A 21,935-nucleotide genomic window follows, 5' to 3' on the forward strand; every position below is an offset into this window, starting at 1 on the left:
CTTTGTGCTGTTCTTGCTCATGCACCACTTGTCTGACACCTGCAGTTCTAGGCTACTTCCACCGGATGGAGCTTTGGAAGCTTGGCACCTCCTGCAAACACATTGAGGGCGACGCACTGTCCAATTCCTACAGATTCACTAAATGTTAAGCATGCAGAAGCTGGATTGTACATTTGATTTTGAAAATGCAAGTGGGCAGAAACCAAAGTGATTGTGCCAGCATCCATTTTAATAAAACATCTAAAATTGGTTCCACATTAGGGAAGAGCTCTGGTTCATTTCTCATGACCATTCCAACAGTGTTCCACAGAAGTTCCTTATTCCAACTGTGTGGTGAAGGGTCCATCAAAACTGACTTTTATACCACGATTACTGCTGATGTGTGGCACTTTCCTGCACTCCAGGAAATCTTTCCTCCTGAGTTCCGGAAGCTGTTGGCTCTCTGACTCTTGGTTTTGAATTCACAACAGGGGACTTGTATACTAAATTGGCGACAAAAACACTGGTCCATCATCTGTAATCTCCTTGGCTGGCAGGAATAGAACTCGTACCTCGGCAAAGAGACGCAGCTAGTGGAGCCACTGCCTCCCTGCTCCAGCAACCCAGGTTTAATCCTGACTTCTGGTGCTGTCTGTGTGGAGTTCGCATATCCTCCCTGTGACCACCTGGGTTTCTCCTAGTTACTGTGGCTTCCTCCCACATCCCAAAGATGTGTGGATTCGTAGATTATTTGGCCCTGGTGTGTAAATAGAAAGGTAAAATCTGATTTTTGGGTGGGGAAGAGAATAAAAATGTGATTAGTGTAAATGAGCCCTGGAGTGGTCAGCACAGAGTTGGTGGGCTGAAGGGCCTGTTTCTGCCCTGTATGACTCTGATTCTGTGATAAATGGGAATGAGTTTTTGGGAGCATAACGCTAAGGACATTTAATCTTTCCTTGGCGAATGTTCTCTTCGAACCGGCCACCCCCAACCCATATCGCAAGATGGGATTTTATTCACCTGCCTTTTTATGTAATGGTTGTGATGTTCCCCGGGATATTTGAGAGCAACTGCAGAGTCCACTGATGGCTCCTGTTCTTGCCTCCAGATTTGCTTCCCTCTGGGAGGAATGTGTAACTCGAAGCCTTGCGTGCGATGTGTTTCATTTTCCCCACCACCCCCAGTCATTTGAAGCAGTAATTTTGGGAATGTGAGTGCCATTGGCAAGGGCAACTTTTATTCCCCATCCCTAATTGCCCTTGGAGACGAGCTGGATCTCTGCAGATTTGCGTGTATTTGGGTCACTTTCCTGTCCTGTCTACAAGCTGGGTTCCCCATCCCCATGTTGATCTTGGCATCCGGTAACCGCTGTTCCTCTCCCTGAGCAGGTGCGTGTGATCCAGGGTAAGGAGCCAGCCCACCTGATGAGCATGTTTGGAGGGAAGCCGCTGGTTGTTTACCAAGGTGGGACCTCCAGGGACGGTGGCCAGAGTGCGCCAGCAGATAATCGCTTGTTCCAAGTTCGGGCCAGCGGCTCCGGTTCCACCAGAGCAGTGGAGGTTAGTTGATTTGCTTATAGTTGGTTTGTCCATGGTCTCTTTGGGGCAAGGACATGCTGGAGGTGGGGGGGGGAGCCTTATTTCTAGCTGCTGTTTAATTTTGGAAGAATTGTTTTCACTTATGTAAATTATTCTCTATGCAACTGCCTGGTTTTAATGTAAGTGATTAGTCTGCCTGATCTGGAGCTGCAGCAATTCTGGGTTCTGCCAGCAGATGTCACTGATGTACTGATCTGCTGTGGTGGGCAGCTACGAGTGTGAACTTCAACATGGTTACTTTCAGTATCTGCAGTGTAACCACAGCTTCCTGGATTCCTACGCATTCCACCCTCAAACACTCGTGAAAAGCCTTGGTATGATGTTTATGCCTCTCCTGGGTGTGCCGACTTCCACATGAGGCACTGACTGATTTTTATGGGTGTTCGACGGCCACCCTAGTCAGTAGCTTCTGGGGTTTGCTCACATTTTGTCCTCCAATTCCTCAACCCCTCTGCACCCCTCCATGTTAACTGTGGTCTGACGGGTAGTATTCCCGGCCAAGTCTGAGGGTTCAAATCCTCTTCAGATAGGAAATTCTAGACTGGCTCCAATGGACTAGTATCTCAGAATTGGATTTATTATCACTGTAACATGGTAATTTATGTCTTGCACTGTACTGCTGCCGTAAAACAACACATTTCATGACATACGTCAAAAATAAATAAATAGTGCGAAAGCAGAATAACAAGGTGGTGTTCATGGACCGTTCAGAAATCTGACAGCGGAGGGGAAGAAGCTGTTCCTGAATCGTTGAGTGTGGGTCTTCAGGCTCCTGTACCTCCTCCCCGATGGTAGTAAGAAGAGGACGTGTCCTGGGCGGTGAGGGTCCTTAATGATGGATGCTGCCTTGATGCACTGCCTCTTGATGTCCTCAGTTGTGGGGAGGGTTGTGCCCGTGATGGAGCTGGCCAAGTCTACAGCCCTCGGCAGCCTCTTGCGATCCTGTGGATTGGAGGCTCTGTACCAGGCAGTGATGGCTGGTATGAATGTTTTTTAGTCCAAAACTTGAATCAACAACGTGCCCCCACTTTTGACCCTGGGTGGAGGAGGTCGTATCCTATTACCCACCCGTCAACTCTGGTCTTGAGCCCGCTTTCCTTTAAGAAGTGAAAGGTGAACCAAGGTGGTCCTTGTGTCCTTTCCCTTCCCTCCTTTTTCTACCCCCCACCCCACTCACCATTCTGCAGACAGAGGTGGAGTCTGTGGTTACCTCTGCAGGCATCGAGAACAAGCTGCTTTCTTGGAGAAAGTGTAATTATATCTAAGTAATTCCGTTTTTTTTCCTCATACAAGCTGATGCCAAGCTAGAAGAATAAAAACAAAACCTTTTCCTGAACAGCTTGGGGCATCAGATCTTGGTGATTTGTTTTTAAGGCACAGTTTGTGTTCCTCGTGGTGACTCGGGGTTGCTAAGACACTGGACATCGGAGATTAATCTCCAGGATGGGACTGTGATACAGTGACTCGGGGCTATTGTTGGAGATTTGGTTTTCATTGGATGCGAGGAGTTGAGAATTGCCCAGTCATGCTGTGAAGCAGGTCTGCCATTGGTTGTTTTCCCTGCTCCTCCAATCAAAGCCAGGGCAGGTGATTGGGGCAATGGGGTGGGGTCAACCCAAACTGGTAGCTGAGCTCCCTCCTGAAACATTTTGAAGTGACTATTTCCAAAAGAGATCAAGATAGAACAGAAGGCCCACCTTACCACTAAAATCAAAACCCTGTACAATGTAGAAACTCTGTCTTTTGTTTCTGTGGTGGCAATGTGCTGATGGTTGACCACTGGAGGTAACAGATGCTGCAGAGCTTGAGTTCCAGCTACTGTCTCCCTCATCCCATTGGTATTGGTACAAATGACAATAATAAACCAAGGTACAGTGGAAAAACTTGTCTTGCATACCGATCGTACGGGTCAATTCATTACACAGTGCAGTTACATTGAGTTAGTACAGAGTGCATTAAGGTAGTACGTTCTCCCCTACTTAGCCCCCAACCCCATCCCAAAACAGAACTCCAAACTCGAGTTGGGACCTTCTGCATGAGGTGACAAGTGACTCCGTGGGTGAAAGGTGTTTTTTTTTCTGAAGCATGTCCTTGCTCAGTGTGATTTCTTTTTTCTTCCCCCATCCCTGTGACTATATCAAGCCACTCTATTGGTTGAACGTGGTTGCACCTTGCTCACCTCTGGGGTGAGGGATGCTGGTGTCACCAGGCTCAGGACAGAAGGTGAACGGGTTGAACAGGAGGTGGTAGCTAAGTATCTTGCCCAGGGTGTCTCTTGTCTGCAGGCCAGCGGTTGGCAACAGTGCTGAAAGGTGGTCACAATCCTGTGCCTTCCCCACCTTCGTTCCCACAACTAGGGAGATGTCGGTCACTGCTACGTTGCATATCCAAAGAGCCCTCCAATCTGGTTCCACCTTCAGCCCTGCCCCATCTCTCTCACCGCCCTGCAACTCGGATTACCTTTAAGCCAGTTAGGACCCTGCCTGAGGATCGAGTCTTGGGATATGTGAGAGCCTTTCATTGATGTGGAGCAGCCTGGGTTGCAATCAGTGGAAATGCAGTTACTGTGGGAATGGGGGAAGAGTTGGGAAGAAGTTTCTGAACTCTCGGGGCCTGAATTTCCGAAGTTGAATGGGATGTTTGTGGGATGCGTTGGGGGTGATTACTGCGCCTGCTGGCGATCCTGTGAATGGCTTCTGTCCCCCTGCAGGTTGATGCTACTGCCTGCAACCTGAATTCCAATGATGTCTTTGTCCTGAAGACCCCTGGCTCTTCCTTTGTGTGGGTTGGTCAGGGAGCCAGTGACACCGAGAAACAGGGGGCTCAACAACTCCTCGACATCCTGGGAGTCGGTGCATCTGAGGTGGCAGAGGGCAGTGAGCCAGGTAGGTGAAGGGCAGACCTCCCCACTGCTGGTTCTGCCAGGGCTGTCGATATCGTGGTACATGGCTATTTTATCCCCAGTCCCCACCAGAAACACCTATGCCAGGAAAGGGGGTGGGGATTCAAACCAATCATTGCCAACTGAATAAAGTGAAGATAACCCTTTTATAAAAGCCTGAGTATTTGTTTATGGAAATGTATAATGCAGAATTTTATCTTAATGTTGTAAGTGGAAGCAGAGATGAGCCAATAAGATATCTTTATTGGTCACGTGTACATCGAAACACAGTGAAATGCATCTTTCTGTGTAGAGTGTTCAGGGGGCAGCCCACAAGTGTCACCATGCTTCCGGTGCCAACATAGCATGCCCACAACTTCCTAACGTGTACACCTTTGGAATGTGGGAGGAAACCGGAGCATCTGGAGGAAATCCACGCGGACGCGGGGAGAACGTACAAACTCCTTACAGCGGCGGGAATTGAACCCGGGTCGCTGGCGCTGTAAAGCGTTATGCTAACCGCTACACTACTGTGCCTACCTTTTTTTAACCTGTATCACCCTTGAGTATTGCTGCTGATCCTTGTCCTTGTTCGTGACCTTCCCACCCACATGTCGATGAATTTTCAATATCCAAAGATCGATCTTGGCCTTGAATAATATTCTCGCCCACCTGAGCATCCAGAGCCCTCTGAGCTGGGAGGCTCCAACCATTTCACACTTCTGTCGCCATCCGAAACGCTGGTTCTTTTGGTGTTTCGCGGCTTCCTCTGGATTTGTATGGTGTTGAACCAAGTGTAGAACTGTCGCTGTGCATGGTCTGCGTGACTTGTGGGATGTCTCGTTTCCCCTGACTCTTACACTCTTGGTTTCCCTTTTTTTTCTCTCTCTCTCTGACGGCAGATGAGTTCTGGGATATCCTGGGAGGGAAGGCTAATTATCGCACGTCACCAAGACTGAAGAACAAACTGGACGTCCATCCTCCTCGTCTCTTTGCATGTTCCAACAAGACTGGTCGCTTCATTGTGAGTCTGACCTGCATTCCTCCTCTTGGGTTTCAGTAAATAGTTGGCTGTGATTCCCACAGTAGTCGCTTCAGGAAGCAGATCACCTTCACTGTTCACTATGCCACCGATGTTGGTGTTGTCTGCAAACCTGCTAATCAAACCAACTGCATTCTCATCCAAATCGTTAATATAGAACATAAAACAGTATAGCACAGAATAGGCCCTTCAGCCCACAATGTTGTGCTGACATAGCTGTTCCCTCCTACCTACAGAATGCCCATATCCCTCTATTTTCCTCTCATTCATGTGCCCATCCAAGCCCCTCTTAAAAGCCCCAATGAATTTTCCTCCACCACCCTATCAGGCAACACATTCCAGGCATCCACCGCTCTGAGTAAAAACAAACGTACGCCTTGTGTCTGTTCTGAACCTTCCCCCTCTCACCTTAAATGCATGCCCTCTGGTATTGGATCACTCAATAATGGGGAAAAGATATTGCTTGTCCACCCTATCTATGCCCCTCATAATTTTATACACTTCCAATGGATCACCCCTCAGCCTCTGCTGCTCCAGAGAAAAGAGCCCAAGTTTGTCCAGCCTCTCCTGATAACATGTGCCCTCTAATCCAGGCAATGTATCTGACAAGCAGCAGAGAACGTAGCCCTGATCACTGTGCGCACTACTCGTCATTGGCCTGAGGAACTGATGGGAAGGTTTGATTCAAACCTGGGGCTGTTTGGGTGGGAGAAGCCTCGCACTGCATGCAAGGTAGATCCAAATGTCTTGGGCCTGTGAAGTCTGCTTGCTTCTCTGAGTTGCATTCGGGTCGCTGACTGACTTTTTTTTTTCCACCCCACCCAATCAGGCCTGGAATCTGATTGTGGCAAGAGGGAACATTAGTTTGGGAATTCAGCTAAGAGAATGGTATGTTAATGGAGTATACCAGGAGCTAATTGGCTGCAGTAGCAGGAAATGGCAGAAGAAGCTATCAAGGTCAGACTGGTGCATGCAAGCAGGTGAGGTATGAGCAAACAAAATGAGGCCTAGGTGGTAGCTTCAAACATGTACACTGGATGTTAAGTGTTGCTAAGGGAGGCAAGACCTTTGGGGGTTATCTTGTGGTTTTAAAAAGATGAAGAGATGGGCAGGTAGGTCAGCATTGGTAAGAAGCCAAGCTTTGGGTAGGTGGCCCTATCCAATGTGGGCATAGCTGTGAGTTCCGAGCCTGCTGGTACTTGAACAACGAACTAAAAAGGATGTATAACCAGGCTGCTCTGTTAGATTGTTCCTGTAAAGACAAAATACCATCCCCAGCACATCCTGTCTTCGGGATGGCTGTGGTGGGAAAGAGACGGTCACCCACCTCTTTGTAGACACTGGATGTGCAAAGAGGGTGTGGAGATGGATGCAAGGGTCCATGTCTCGGTTCATCCCCGGCAGCTGTGTAACAGAGGACTCTCTGATCTATGGGCTGTTCCTGGGGAACATATTGAGGCAGACATCAAGTGCTGCTGACTTTCAACTCAGTGAAAGATGCCCTGTGCCTGAAACTTGTTGGTCTTCCAGCTCAGTGAGATGTCTGTAAGGGAACGCTGCTGACTGGCACAGTCCAGGCTGCAGGAGGATGTGCTGAGGGACGCACTGAAGCTCGGTGCAACCAATGGTAAGGCTCCGTGGGGAAGGACCACAGTCTGGGCAAAGTTGGGTGGGGAAGCCGCTCAACCAATGAAATGGTGAATCACCCCAGGGGAACCACAGGAATGGCAACCATGCTATGGTTTAAAAATAGGTTAACACTAAATGTATTGGCGATGAATGTTTTTTTCTTTTACAATATTTTTATTAAATCCACGAAAAAAATAGAGTACATGCATCAAAAAAAGTGTAAAAATACTACTGAATACATTGTGTTAAATCATACTTGGGATCACAATACTCTAAATTAATAATCACATGTAATAGTTAATAAAGGAAAAATTGGAATATTTCATTTAAAAAAAATCTACTCCCACTACCAAAAACTGAAACTGTTTAAAATTAAAAAAAAACAAGGACAAACCCTTGAAACGTGACAATGTCAGCCAATGTCTGTACTTTAGTCACCAAATCAAAGGTTTTGAAAATAATTCAATAAAGGTCCCCACAGGGTTTGAAAGTCTAAGTTAGATTCAAGAATTGAACAGCAAACCTTCTTTAGATTCGGGTATGACATAACATCCCGTAACCATTGAGCATGAGTGGGCAGAGTAACTTCCTTCCATTTGAGCAACACAGCTCTCCTGGCTGTAAGAGAAATAAAAGCCAGAATGTGTAGATCAGAAGCCTTCAAAGTTATCTTTCTCCAACAATCCCAAATGATGCAGTCAAAGGATTAAGTTTAAAATTTATTTTAAAAAGTACAGAAAAAGTTTGAAACACCTCTGTCCAATATTTTTTTTAAGACTCTGATACATCCAGAACATGTGAATTAAAGAAGCCTCTCCATTATTACATTTGTCACAGTTAGGAGATATACCGGAATAAAAATGGGGTAGTTTATCTTTAGACAGGTGAGCTCTATGGACCACTTTAAATTGAAGGAGAGAATGACCAGCACATAATGACGAAGTATTAACCAATTTAAAAATTTCATTCCAAGTTTCCTCAGAAATTGACATCTGCAAATCTTGTTCCCAAGTGTTTTTAATTTTATCTAGTGGCACCTTACTCATTCCTAGTAACCTGTCATAAATATTAGATATTGAGCCATCGTGAAAAGGTTTCAAATTAAAGATTACATCTAATAAATTTTTATTAGGACTGATAGGAAAAGAATGTAATTGAGATCAAAGAAAATCTCTAATTTGTAAATATTGGAAAAGATGATTTTTTGGTAAATTATACTTGGTAGACAATTGTTCAAACAAAGAAAAATTTCTTCCAACAAACAAATCTTGAAAACAAGTAATACCTAATTTGTCCCACTCTTTTTAAAAACTACATCAGTCATAGAAGGTTTAAAAAAAATAATTAGAGAAAATGGGACTGGACAGAGAAAAACTCAATAAACCAAAATATTTTCTAAATTGTAACCAAATCCTCAAAGCGTGTTTAACTACTAAATTATCTGTTAGTTTACTTAATGATAAAGAAAGTGAAGAACCAAGCAGAGAAATAATAGAAAATTTTTTTAACAAAGTTAATTTCCGGAAAAAAACCCATACTGGACAAGCCTCTTGATTAATGTAATGTAACCAAAACGTAAGATTTCGTATATTGACTGCCCAGTAGTAAAATCTAAAGTTAGGTAAGGCTAAACCTCCATTCTTTTTAACCTTCTGAAGGTGAACTTTATTTAGTCTAGGATGTTTATTATTCCATATGTAGGAAGATATAATTGAATCAAGAGAGTCAAAGAAAGGCTTAGGAATAAAAACAGGTAAAACCTGAAATAGATATATGAATTTAGGTAAAATATTCTTTTTAATAGCATTAATTTGGCCAATCAATGATATAGAAAGGGGAGACCAACTTGATAAAAACCCTCTTCACATAATGCAGTAAGGTGAAAAAAATTTCTTTAAATGTTTATAATTTTTAGTAATTGACACCCCCAGATGAATGCTTTTTTGTTTTAAAAAAGTTTTACACTATTTATTCCTTTGTATATTTTTTTTATTGTGAATAAAGTTTTTTATTCTTGAAATAAGAAAACCACCAGGGCTGTTGGGTTGATTCATAGCTTGAACCTAGGATGAAAGTGGGGTAGGAGGACCCTGAGTTTGGAAGTCGGTCACATCATGAGCCTAGCCTGATCACCTGATGCCAGTAGTGGGTAATATGGAGATACTTGTCTGTTTGCTACGTGTTGTCCGTGCCTCTTGTCTGTTTTCCAATCCCATTACTTGCGGAAGTTTGGTAACGTGAAGGCGGCTTCGGGAAGAGCAGAACTCTATCCTCAATGGTGACCCAGTGATGGTGGTAGATTTAGGCTGTACCCTTTGAGAGATTTGGGGTTTGGATCAGTTACTGGGACGTTTTTTGCTCTGGCCAGTTTGGCTGGCAAGGAGATGTGTCATGTGACCCTTGTCATAACTTGCAGTAAACCAGTGTGATGAAAACACATCCTGATTGCAACACATTCCTGTGACTAACCCTCTTGTACAGAAAGGCTGGTGACAGCCTTGGCATTGTTTGTGTGCCGAGCATTGTGGAAATAATTAGTCATGGAATTTTACAGCATAGAAACAAGCCATTTGGCCCAATTTGCCCTCACCAACCAGTAGACACCCTTCCATATTAATCCCATTGGCCTGCACTTGGTCCATGGCCTTCTATACCGAGGCAATTCAAGTGCCCATCTAGACACCCTAAATGCCGTCAGTGACCCAGCTTCCACCACTCTTAGGCAGTACATTCTGGGTACTCGCCTCTCTCTGGGTCCCCCTTAGATCCCCTCCACATTTCTTCCCCCTTATCTAAACTCTCTTATCTATCTCTGTGGGTAAAAGTTTCCTGCAGTCTGCTCTATCTATACCCCTCAGTGTTGTATCTCAGCCATGTCCCCTTTTGACCACCTCCACTCCAGGGAGAACAGACTTGGCTTGTCCAGTCTTTCCTCAGAACTGAACTGCTCCATCCCAAGCAACATCCTCTGCAGCCTCCAGCACTGTTGCACCCTCGTAGCATGGTGACTGGAACTGCGGCCGTGAGTTCCTCCAGTAGATAGTTTGTTGCTCCACGTTTACATATTTGGGTGAAAATTAAATGGCCACAGATCGAGAGCCGAAAAGTGGAGCACATCTCAATAGCTTCATGTTTTGACTGGTATGGACTTGATGGACCAAATAAGTGTCATAGTCATAGAGCAATACAGCACAGATACAGGCCCTTCAGCCCAACCAGTCAGTGCCCACCCAGCTAGTCCCAATTTCCTGCATATGGCCTATTTCCCTCTAAGCCCTGCCCCTCCATGTACCTATTCAAGTGCTGCTTAAATGATACTGTTGTACCTGCCTCAACCACTTCCTCTCATTCCGTACAATCACCACCTCTGCATGAAAAAGTTGCCCCTTGGACCCCTTTTTAAATCTTTCCCCTCTCACCCTAAACCTATGCCCCTTAGTTTTGGGCTCCCCTACCCTGGGGAAAAGACTGTTACCATCCACCTTATCTATGCCTCTCATAATTTTAAACACTTCTATAAGGTCGTTCCTCATTTTCCTATGTTCCAAGGAATAAAGATCTAGCCTGGCCAACCTCTTCCTATAACTCAGGCCCTCTAGTCCCAGCAACATCCTCGTAAATCTTTTCTACACTCTTTCCAGTTTAACCACATCTTTCCTATGACAGGGTGACCAAAACTGTACACAGTACTCCAAGTGCAGCCTAACCAATGACTTGTATAACTACAGCATAATGTCCCAACTCCTATACTCAATGCCCTGATTGAAGGCCAGTGTGCTAAATGCCTTTTTCACCACCCTGTCTACCTGTGATGCCACTTTCAACGAACTGTACACTTGTGATACAATTAAGGATGCTCTTTCTGTTGGAGAACACAAGCTTGGTGCTGCAGTACGCAGGTGTCTGTCTGAGATCGGCCTGTAATTCTTCACTGGCTTTGTTCACTCCCTCAGATGGAGGAAGTTCCTGGTGAGCAGACGCAGGACGACTTGGCCACTGATGACGTCATGATCCTTGATACATGGGACCAGGTGAGGTTAACGGTTGATTTGTGTTGTGGATTTGGTAGAGCTCCCCACATGGGGTGGAGGTTGATAGTGATCCCGCCAGCTCAAAAGGAAAAGGTGTGGATTTGCTCCGTGGCACCAACTGTGGACCTGGAATGATCCAGTGGACAGTCAGAGACTTTCCCAGGGCAAAAATGGCTAACACAAGGGGGCATAATTTTAAGCTGATTGGAGGAAGGTATAGTGGGGACGTCAGAGGCAAGTTTTTTTTTACACAGAGTGGTGGGTGTGTAACGCACTGCCAGCAGAGGTGGTGGAGGCAGATACATTAGGGACATTTAAGAGACTCTTAGCCACATGAATGATAGAGAAATGGAGGGCTATGTGGGAGGGAAGGGTTAGATAGATCTTAGAGCAGGATAAAATGTCAGCACAACATTGTGGGCCTAAGGGCCTGTGCTGTAATGTTCTATGATCTCTTCTCATCACCAAGCCTGCCACTGTCACAGCCTGACTTGTGCTGTTAATGCAAGAAATTTGAGAAGCAACATATTTATAATAGATTAAATCAGGAGCTGTTTACACTGAGGAGCCTTGGTAGTTAATCTGAGTACTTAGTTTAAAAAGCCTGATGGAAGTCTTGTTTTATGAGCATTAACATCAAAGGATCGTCTGCTTTCAATTCAGTGGGCTGTGGGATTTGTATCTACCTAGAATTCACCAGGTCACTGTTAACTGCCATCTGTTTCCTCAACTGCCGTGGTTCTAGGGATGAGGGATTTCAGCTGTAGGGTTAGCCTGGGGAAGCTGGGATTGTCCTCCAAAGAAGGGGGATTTGGTTTGAGATAGATCAGGACTGGAAGGTGGAGGGAAACACTCTCTTCCCAATGTAAAGTTCAATGAATAGACAATGGAGATTTAAAACTTCTAGGGAGGAAACATCTAACGGGATGTGAGAAACAACCTCTTTCACCTACTTGCTTTTTTTCTTTGACCTGGTGGAAATTGGAATCTGTCTCCATCAAGGGAGTTGGACGGGTACTTGACAGATAACTTGCAGGGATGTTGAGGAAAGAGCAGGTGGTGAAGGCTGCTCTATGGGGAGCCAATGTGGAATGATGGGCCACTATGCCATGATGATTCCTTTATTTGTGGTGTAACATGTCACATTATCCACTCATTTGCCAATAGAAAGAATATGGGAAAGATGTACAATACAAGAACAGGCTTCTCATCACTCATTTAAAGCTTGCTCACAAATAAAGCTCCCTTGCTTTATTTGTGATGCCATATCCCTCTACTAAGGGGGTTTGTGTCCTACAAGGACCACAGTATATTATTGAGGTATTGCAGAAAATTGACAGTGTACTCAGCGTGAATGTTGTAGTGAAGTACCAGCTGCAACATCTTGGTTAAACTTCCAGTGACGAGGATGTTGGGGGAGTGGGGGGTGGAAAACTGGTTGTATTGTCTGCATTGCTTTTTTTTTCTGAGCTTGTGTTGATGCATCTCCAGAGCAAGTGGTTAGGCTGCAGGAATTGAGCTTTTAAACTGCAATGAAAAGCATTTGCTCACCTCCACTTTGTCTCTTCAGGTCTTCGTCTGGATAGGTAACGATGCACAGGAAGAGGAGAAGTTGGAGGCCAGGGCATCAGGTGAGGACTCGACGTCTGGCCCTGGGATCATTTATCTTTCATTTTCCATCTCCTTTTGTGCAACAGTCGTGAGGTGAGGGGCTGAGGTCACTTCACGTGATCAGATGGACATCAGGTTGCTGGTCAACACCCTCTGATGTCAATCCACAGGGGGGGGTGGTGGTGAGTAATGGTTGCCATGGAGAATGTGGTGTGCATCTAGAAAACGATGAGATTGCTGTCTGCTCTGAATGTTCTGTGCTGTGAGGGATATTGAAGGAGAAATGAGTTTAATCACAGCAGGTCTTCCTGTTTGGAGATGTGCAGTGAGTTCTAACAGTTTAATGATACTGAGATCTGAATTGTCCGTGTGGAGTTTCCATGTCCTTCCCATGACTGGGGTTCCTCTGGGTGCTCTGATTGCCTCCACGTCACAAAGATGTGTGGGTTGGTAGGTTAGTTGAGTGCTGTACATTGCTCCTAATGTGTACAGGTGGGGGAAAAAGTTGATGAGAAAGTGGGGAGAATTAATGTAAATCATCAGTGGATGGTTGACCCACTCGGTGGGCTGAAGGCCCCTTTTCAATGCTGTCTCTCATTCTTTGCTCATCTCTCTCCTGATACCTGAGGTCGGATTTTTGGTTTGAATGGGCTTGGATATTTGAATATTTGCCGCTGGGGACTGGTTAACAAATGTGCTAACATCACTGATGGAAAGACTGTTGAAGTGGTCGTTCAATAAGGTTTGGTTGGCACCTGGGTGAGGAGTTTATTTTGGTGTTGTGTGGTGCCAGGCCAAGTGGGGTTTAGATAGACACATGAATGATAGAAAAATAGGGGGCTATGTGGGAGGGAAGGGTTAGATAGGGCAGGATAAAATGTTGGCACAACATTGTGGGCCGAAGGGCCTGTACTGTGCTGTAGTTTTCTATGTTCTATCTCACACTTGACTAGATTAAACTCCATCTGCCATTTCTACACCCATATCTGCAAATGATTTGTATTCCACTGTATCCTTTGGCAATCTTCAACACGATCCACAACACCACTGATCTTTTGTTTCATATTATTTCCTTGCAACAGCAGAGTCTATTTGGACCATGAGGTTTATACTGGCACACAGCAACCCCCCCCCCCCCCCCCCCCCCCCCCCCCCCGTTCCCTGCTCATTTCCCTGTAACTTATCTCCCTCATGCCCATTAATATCCACCACCCTTTTAAACAAGGGGCAATTAGCAGTGGTAATTATCTGACCAGTGTGTTGTGGGGATGTGGGAGGAAACCAGAGAACCAAGAAGATACTCGTGATCAGAGGGAAGATGTGCAAATTCCACACAGTCTGCAACAGAGGTCAAGATTGAATTGGAGTTGCTGGAGTGGTGAGACCACTACTACCTGCAGTACCACATTGCTCTCCAGTTGTATGTTAAGTGTATGCCCTCAGGGTTTTCTGGCAGTTCAAGATTGCCTGAGCGCCTTAGGAAATCAATCTGGGAGATTTTTTGCTGTAGTGTATATGGATTGACTGTAAATATGATCCAAGTTGCTTCAACTAAATAATGGTTACAAGATGCCATCTAGTTTGTAATGCTGTAAAATACAGAAGCTGAGCTCTCTGGTAGACTTCTTTCACAAAATTCTCTCTTAAAAATTAGTGGTGCAGAGCACTAGGATGTGGTCATGCAAAATCAGATAATGTTTTCGCATCTTATTCACTCAAACACTGGCATAGTCTATAAATTTTAAGCAAAGGTGCCAATAAAAGTTATTGAGCAATGTAGCATTAAAATCTCTTTATGCAGCCAGTGCTTCAGGAATCCCCTGCTCTGCAATGTTGGTAACAGCAGAAGGCAGTTGGTCACTGCCTTTGTACTGAGAGCTGCAATGTTCTGTAAGCTGCATGTTAGGTGCTGGAAAACTGGGCAGGAACTGCGCTTGAAGTAGCTGGTAGATCAGGAATGGAATCAGCCTATCTGTACAGTGCCTGCCTTTCTCTTCCTGTCGATAAGCAGATTTAAAATCTGATGCAGCTTAATGTAAGTTGGAGAAAGGCCCACATTTGTATTCCTAGCCCACGTTGAGCAATCTGACTTGTGTTTCAACAATGTGGGATATTTATGGCAGTGGCCTTGAAGGGGAATCTTTGATCCCAATTTGCCATCCTGTGATGGTGTGCTGGACAAAGTGAGCCCATACACTTTGGAGCCAAGGTTAATCTTGGCTCCAATGAACGATCTGCCAACAGCACAAGTTGGCAATGATGCATAAAGCAGTGAAGTTATCGCTCATCCCCACCTTCTGCCCCCACGTCCCAGGTCAAGTAGAGTTTATTGTCATGTGCACGAGTACATTGGAGAAAAACTGCATGTAGCAGCACCACAGACACATAGGTACAGACAACACACAGGATATAACTTTATACAAGACAGTGAAGAGGGAGAGAGGAAAAATGACCTTGTTTTTTGTACAATCAGAGTTGAGTCCATGGTGATCTATAGTGTTCTGTTGCTGAGGTAGGGTTAGGGTTGTGCAGGTTGGTTCAAGAACCTGATAGTTGTAGGAAAGTAGCTGTTCCTGAACTTGGTGGCGCGGGACTTGAGGCTTCTGTACCTCCTGCCTGAGAGTAGCAGCGAGAAGAGGGCATGACCCGGATGGTGGGGATCCTTGATGGATGCTGCCTTGAGGCAGCGCCTCCTGTAGATGCTGTCAATGGTGAGGAGAGCTGTGCCTGTGATGGGCTGGGCTGTGTCCACTACTCTGCAGCTTCTTGTGTTCCTGTGCATTTGAGTTGCTGCAGCAGCCCATGGTGCAACCAGTCAGGTTACTGTCAACAGTGTATCGTAGAAGTTGGAGTACTTGGTGGCCTTGAACTTCTAAGAAAGTAGAGGAACTGGCATGCCACCTTCGTGATTGCAGTTTATCACTGTATTGTGTGTTGAGATGTTAATGTGAAATTTGGTAACTGGTGTCCTGTGTTTTTACTTTTTTTGCAGCTAAACTATATATCGAGACTGACCCGTCCAATAGGGATAAGCGGACACCAATTGTGATCATCAAGCAGGGCTTTGAGCCTCCCTCATTTACTGGCTGGTTCCTGGGCTGGGATTACAATTACTGGAGTGTGGATCCCCTCCAGCGGGCCTTGGCTGACCTTGAGGTGGAATAAACCGCCGGGTGCATTGCCTCTACTTCGCACTTTCGTTCTTGCTTTACGAGGCTTTGGAGAGAGAAAAGTGGGGAAAGGTTTCTTCAGCAACGAGCACTGCTAATTCCTCATGATTTTTTTTGCTGTGCAATATTTAGGCCATGCATTGGCACTTGTTAAACAGTATCTTGTGCTTCCCAAATAAAATGACAAGTTTGGAGCAGATTGGGATCTTGTTTCTGTCGGGTTGGTTTGAACTTGCATTCTATTGATGTGTCAGTGATAGTTCTGCAGGAGGAAAAAAGTGCATAGGTTCTCTTACTCTTGATATTCTCGAGCACTTTCTGGCCAATCAAGTTTGTTTTATTGCAGTAATGCAGGAAATGCAGCAGCTAATTTGTGAACACTAAGATCCCATGAACAACAGCAATAGGGAACATTTGAGGGCAAATTGGTGGAATGAAGATGATACATCCAATATAATTTTGAGATGCCCCAAATCGCTCTGGCCATTGAAGTATTTTTGAAGTGTAGTCACCACTGATAGGATAAGATGATATCTTTATTAGTCACATGTACATCGAAACACACAGTGAAATGCATACTGGGACTGCCAATTACCACCCACAAACAAAAATGAACTGATCTGTTTAGACCTTTTTGAGTGAGGGATTAAACCTTCACTGTTTGCCGGGGGTGGAATTGCAGTGGAATTTTTTCTTCTCCACAGGGCAATGATTTAATGCGTCACCCAAATCCAGCGACGACAACAACTGCAGTGCTCCCTCAATGTTGCACCAGGGTGTTGGCCCAGATTGTGCTGGTGTCTCGGGAATAGAACCTGAACCCAAAGGTGGAGTGTTAGCTACTGGCCCACACCTGACACCCTGGATAAACATGTCCAATCTCCCAAACTGGGCTCAGCCGCTTGGGTGAGCAATATCCCAAATGGCAAGAGGTGTTTGGCAAAATAACCCTCAGGTCTCTTGCATGTCCTGAAATTCTGAACAGGGAGGCTAGAATGACTTATTGTCGACCTCTTTCTGGTGCACCTGCCAACTGTGCAGTGCCAAGGTGAACCCCAATCTCCACACTGAGTTAGCACCATGCTGGCTCGCACTCCCTGTGTTTGGCCTTTATATTCACACGTGGTGGGCAGTGATGCTCTCGGGTGGGGGAGAGAAAGCTGGTGAAAATCAAAGCTGCAGATAGTGGAAAGCTGAAATGAGAAGGGTAATTGCTCAACAGGTCAGGCAGCACCTGTAGAAAGAAACCATTAATGTTTGTGGACTGAGGCCCTTTGTCAGAGCTGCAGAAATTGGTTCATCAGTCCTTGTAAATGGGGTGATGCCTAACCTTTTATCTGACACCTTTTTAATGTACCAAAAACTATTTTGATGCTTCTCAGGTGTGTAGTCAAACATTGGCAACTGATAGGCACAAGTGCAGATTGGGGTAGATTACTGAAGGTTTAAACAAGACATTGGATTCTTTGTCTCTGACAGTGACTTCAGTTCAAAAGCAGAACCTACGGCAGTTTTCCATTATTCCAACACATTGCTGGTATTGCTGTCTGTAAGCTGGAGATCATCTGTTAAGGAAGGAAATCTCTTGGTCTGGAGTATTGTGTTCAGTTCAGGTCGCCTCATTATAGGAAGGATGTGGAAGCTTTAGAGGGGTTGCAGAGGAGATTTACCAGGATGTTGCCTGGATTGGGGAGCATGTCTTAGGAGGATAGGTTGAGTGAGCTAGGGCTTTCCTCTTTGGAGAGGAGGTGTACAAGATGATAAGAGGCGTAGATCGAGCGGACATTTTTTTTCCCAGGACGACAATGGCTAACACGAGGGGACGTAATTTTAAGGTGATTGGAGGAAGGTCAGGGGTAAGTTTTTTGAGAGTGGTGGGTGCGTGGAACACTGCCTGCAGAGGTTGTGGGGGCAGATACATTAGGGACATTTAAGAGGCTGTTAGACACATGAATGATAGAGAAATGGAGGGCTATGTGGGAGGGAGGGGTTAGATGGATCTTAGAGCAGGATAATATGTCGGCACAAAATTGTGGGCCGGAGGGCCTGTGCTGTAGTATTCTATGGTCTATTGTGACTTCACAGCAGTGTAGTTGTCTCTTAGCCATCTTTTCTGATGGATCATCATATCGCTGATACTGATTTGGGCTGGGTAATTGATATCCACATTCTGTTTGAGAGTTTGCAGTGCTTTCAGTGAGGTGTTGGGCATATTTTTCAATGGTACCAGAATGGGAGATATTGGTTATGTGGAGAGAAGTGGGTATCCGCCTCACTGCCACAGTCAGTGCCAACACAAAATAAAACAAGATCCAGTCAAAACTGGTATTGATTTGATGTTCACTTTATCATGTCAAACAAAGGATGGCTTTTGCAGGAGATGCAACACCTGTCCTTTCACATCTTCCCTAAATTCAGATATCCAAACAGTCTTTCCAGGTGATAGAGCCTTTGCACTTCAATCTACTATACTGCATTTGGTGTTCCCAATGAAGTCTCCTCGACACTGGAGAAACCAAACTGGGATTGGGTGATGGATCTGCAGAGTAGCTGCATTTGGTCTGCAGGGCCAACTGAGCAATGCTGCCTACCACTTCTCCTTCCTGATCCAGTAAATCTACACACTTCCTGCAGACTGTGTGTGTATCTGTTGGGTAAAGACCTGGTTCTCCAAATGCAGTTTTGTATTTGTAATCCAAACCTCTTGCAATAAAAGGCCAGTGTGATGTGTGGCTTTCCACATTGCTTGCTGGACCTGCATGTTTACCTCCTGCATCCCATGAATTATCACACCAAGCTCCTGTATGTCAGCATTTAAGCTGCCTTGCCACTTTTTAAAGTTTTCCTTGTTCTTCCTACTACTTTACTTCCCCATGTTTTTTTTCTCTGACACCGGCATGTTGCATTTGCTATCTTCCAAAACTGCCACTGTTACAGAATTTTTGGACAGTCATCGCCAGCATATCCTTCATCTCTGCAGCCACCTCTTTTAAATCCCCGTGGGACAGGCAATCAGATCCATAGGTTTTATCCCCAATTTCCTACTTTCATTTCTTGGAACATAAACTCTAGGTCACCAAGGGATGTGGGTGTAAGAGGGTGAAATGCTCAATGGGAATTAACAAAAAAGAATGAACAGTAGGTATGTTGTTTGAGCTATTTCCCACGAATGTTGACTGACGTTTGCAAATTACTGCAAGGTAAATATTACTGTTACACAACTTTGGTCCACAACTCACTTCTTGGGTTCTTTCCACAAATTGGGTGAATTGCAAAGGTGATCTGGTAGCAGGTTCGATCCTGGCCTTGGGTGCTGTCTGTGTGGAGTTCCCTGTGACTGCGTAGGTTTCCTTTCGCATTCCAAAGATGTAGGTTGGTAGATTAATTAGTCCCTGTGAATTCTCCCCCTAGTGTAAAGCTAACTGTTATAATCTGGGGGGTTTTGATGGGAATGTGGAGAGAGAGAGAGGTGGGATTGGAGTAGGTTTGGTGTAAACAGGTGCTTGACAGTCAAGCAGACTCAAGTCTGAAAGAGCTGTGTTCCTACAATGTTCCATGCTGTCATTTGACCCTTGGTTGACCTCCATTTCTATTGTGCCTTCTACAGTAAAGACAAATACAAACTATTTGTTTAAAGCCACAGCCATCCCTTTGTGCAGCTCTACAATTTCTCCTGTTATTTTCTCCACGGGACACAATATTTCTCTCTATTTGACAGTGTAGAAAGTTACAATTGTTGTATTTCTTACAAACTTTCTTGTGGGGGGGAAAAAAATTACCCTCTTTACAAATTTTTTTTGGCCACTTCTTTCTACTTGCTAAAACTCCCCCACTCCTGGAGTTTGCTGTTCTTCCTGGCAAAATTACAGCCCCTTCTCTTTCAATTGAACACTGTCCTTAATCAGCATAGTTCGACCTGGGTGACTCATTGTTGTCATGACGTGATTTCCCAATAACGTGCATTCATTGAGGATGTTCTTTGAATATTTGCCATTGTATCAATTTTTAATCTCATTTCTACCTTAGTTGATTGAAACCCTCCTACCCATCTGTCTTTAGTTTTGAGTATCCACTTTCCAACTGATTTGTAGCTGTCATTATTGCATCATATTGAGATCATTTTACACTTGATATCTGGTGGAGTGAGTCAGAAGTTAAGGGGAAAGATCGCTTGCCTTCCTAGTGGGTTTCGTGAAATATTGGTTGAGAAAACTGTTTTGAATGTACCGATGTGCTCATCCTCCAGTTGCCAATTTGATTAGCCTAACCTGCATAGGGTTTAAAGTCTCCTGTGGTTATTGCATTATGTTTGCTTAAGCTTTTCTCATTCTTGATTGATTCTCTCTCCAATTGTGTCACTGCTGTAAAAGGTCTGCAATCCATGCCAGCAAGTATTTCATATCCCTTGTTTTATCCTGTCTCCACCCATACGAATTCAAAGTCCTGTTAGCCTGTGGCAAAATCAATCCTCAGTACTGTCCTTTATCCCATCCTGTGTTAACCCACCACCCAAACCCCAAAGTTTCCGTGTCCTTTCCAAATGTCCTGCACCCTGGATGGGGCATCTTGGTCAACATGGACCAGTTGGGCCGAAGGACCTGTTTCTGTGCTGTATGACCCTGGACCAATTAGTTTCTAACCATGCCTCCGTACTAGCTATTAGATTAAATTCACTTGTCTCTATTTGTGTTGCTTTTTTCATTATGAAATATTCTGTGCATCAGACATAATGCTTTTTAATTTTGGCTTTTAACCATATTCCAACAAATTGATTTTGTTTGCTCACACATAATTAAACTCTGTCACTTCCTGTCTCACCTGAGCTTATTACCCGAGTTGTCTTGTCCTTTCTGTTTAAATCCCTGCCTCTTCCCACATTTGAACTAAAGTGAGATGTTCCCACAAAGGAGAGTAACAGTGGGCTTGCATGCAATACCAATCTAAAGGTGAAATATCACGTCCTTGCTCCTTGGATAACCAAATAAGCAACAGAATAACAGAAGAATTAATTCACAAGCTTTATTTCCTGCTGGCAGTGAAATTTGTGCTTTGCTGGTACTGCTCTTGCCTCTTTGACACTGGAAGATTCTGGATTTGTCGTCCTCCTGAAACTTCAGCATATAAATCAGGGCTGAGGGAGTGCTCTTCTGAATGATTGAATGCTAATCAAATTATCACTGAATGAGTCACTGTTAAACGGGCTGTCTTCTGATATTAACCAATGCCCCATCTGCCCTGCCAAGCAGACATCAAGAAATCCCATGACTTTATAATTATAAAGGAGTTTCTTTCCCTACAATTAACCTGCTATCAGCACCTCAAAATCAGGTTATCTGGTCAATGTCATGATTCTGGTTATGGGAGCTTGCTGTGCACAGGTTGGTCACTCCATTTCTTGCATCACAACTGTGACTAACTTCATTGGCTGTAAAAAAAAAAAAAAAAAAAAAAAAAAAAATCCTTTAGGACAAAGTGATATCATGCAAGAAGTGTAAATCTCTTAGATTCAGGTGAAGGTTAAGATTTAAGGCAAAACACATTCCTCATAATGCAGCATTGCAACTGCATCATTGAGTCAGGGAGGTGGAGTTTGATTTGAATTAAGTTGTTTGATATGATCCTACATTTGAAGGCTCCTAATTTACTGAGGAAGGGTATCTGGCTGCCTGGAACATGGTGGAAACTGGTTGTATTCGGTCTGTGTTAAATGCAGGCCTTGACCCAGGCTCTGGAGAAATCTTGTCCTGCTGTTTGAGGACTGAAAGTTATCCCTGCACCATGAAGGGGCAACCCACCTGAAGCTACCTGTGGATGGTTATACGAAACCTTTTGAGACCTCCCTAAGGAACATCTGAAATAAGTTCTCTGGTCTGCTTTGCATTTGCCCTGATTGAATCATAGATGTAGTTCTAAAATTCACTGTGTTTCCACATCAGAGTTTCTGCTATATAAAACTTCAATTAGGCTGCACTTGGAGTATCGTGTATGTTCTGG

General features: G+C 44.6%; 1 protein-coding gene across 1 annotated transcript in view; it reads left to right on the forward strand.

Moving 5' to 3' along the window:
• Positions 1–16,140, forward strand: part of LOC127582099 (gelsolin-like) — a 57,205-nt gene extending 41,065 nt beyond the window's left edge. Inside the window, exons 12-17 of the mRNA XM_052037100.1 lie at positions 1,368–1,538; positions 4,288–4,462; positions 5,361–5,482; positions 11,083–11,160; positions 12,731–12,791; positions 15,764–16,140. Coding sequence (XP_051893060.1) covers positions 1,368–1,538; positions 4,288–4,462; positions 5,361–5,482; positions 11,083–11,160; positions 12,731–12,791; positions 15,764–15,936 — 780 coding nt within the window. The 3' untranslated portion in view covers positions 15,937–16,140. The remainder of the gene's footprint in view (positions 1–1,367; positions 1,539–4,287; positions 4,463–5,360; positions 5,483–11,082; positions 11,161–12,730; positions 12,792–15,763) is intronic.
• Positions 16,141–21,935: the final 5,795 nt, after the last annotated feature.

Source organism: Pristis pectinata, chromosome 23 (assembly GCF_009764475.1).
Source record: "Pristis pectinata isolate sPriPec2 chromosome 23, sPriPec2.1.pri, whole genome shotgun sequence".
Taxonomy (NCBI): domain Eukaryota; kingdom Metazoa; phylum Chordata; class Chondrichthyes; order Rhinopristiformes; family Pristidae; genus Pristis; species Pristis pectinata.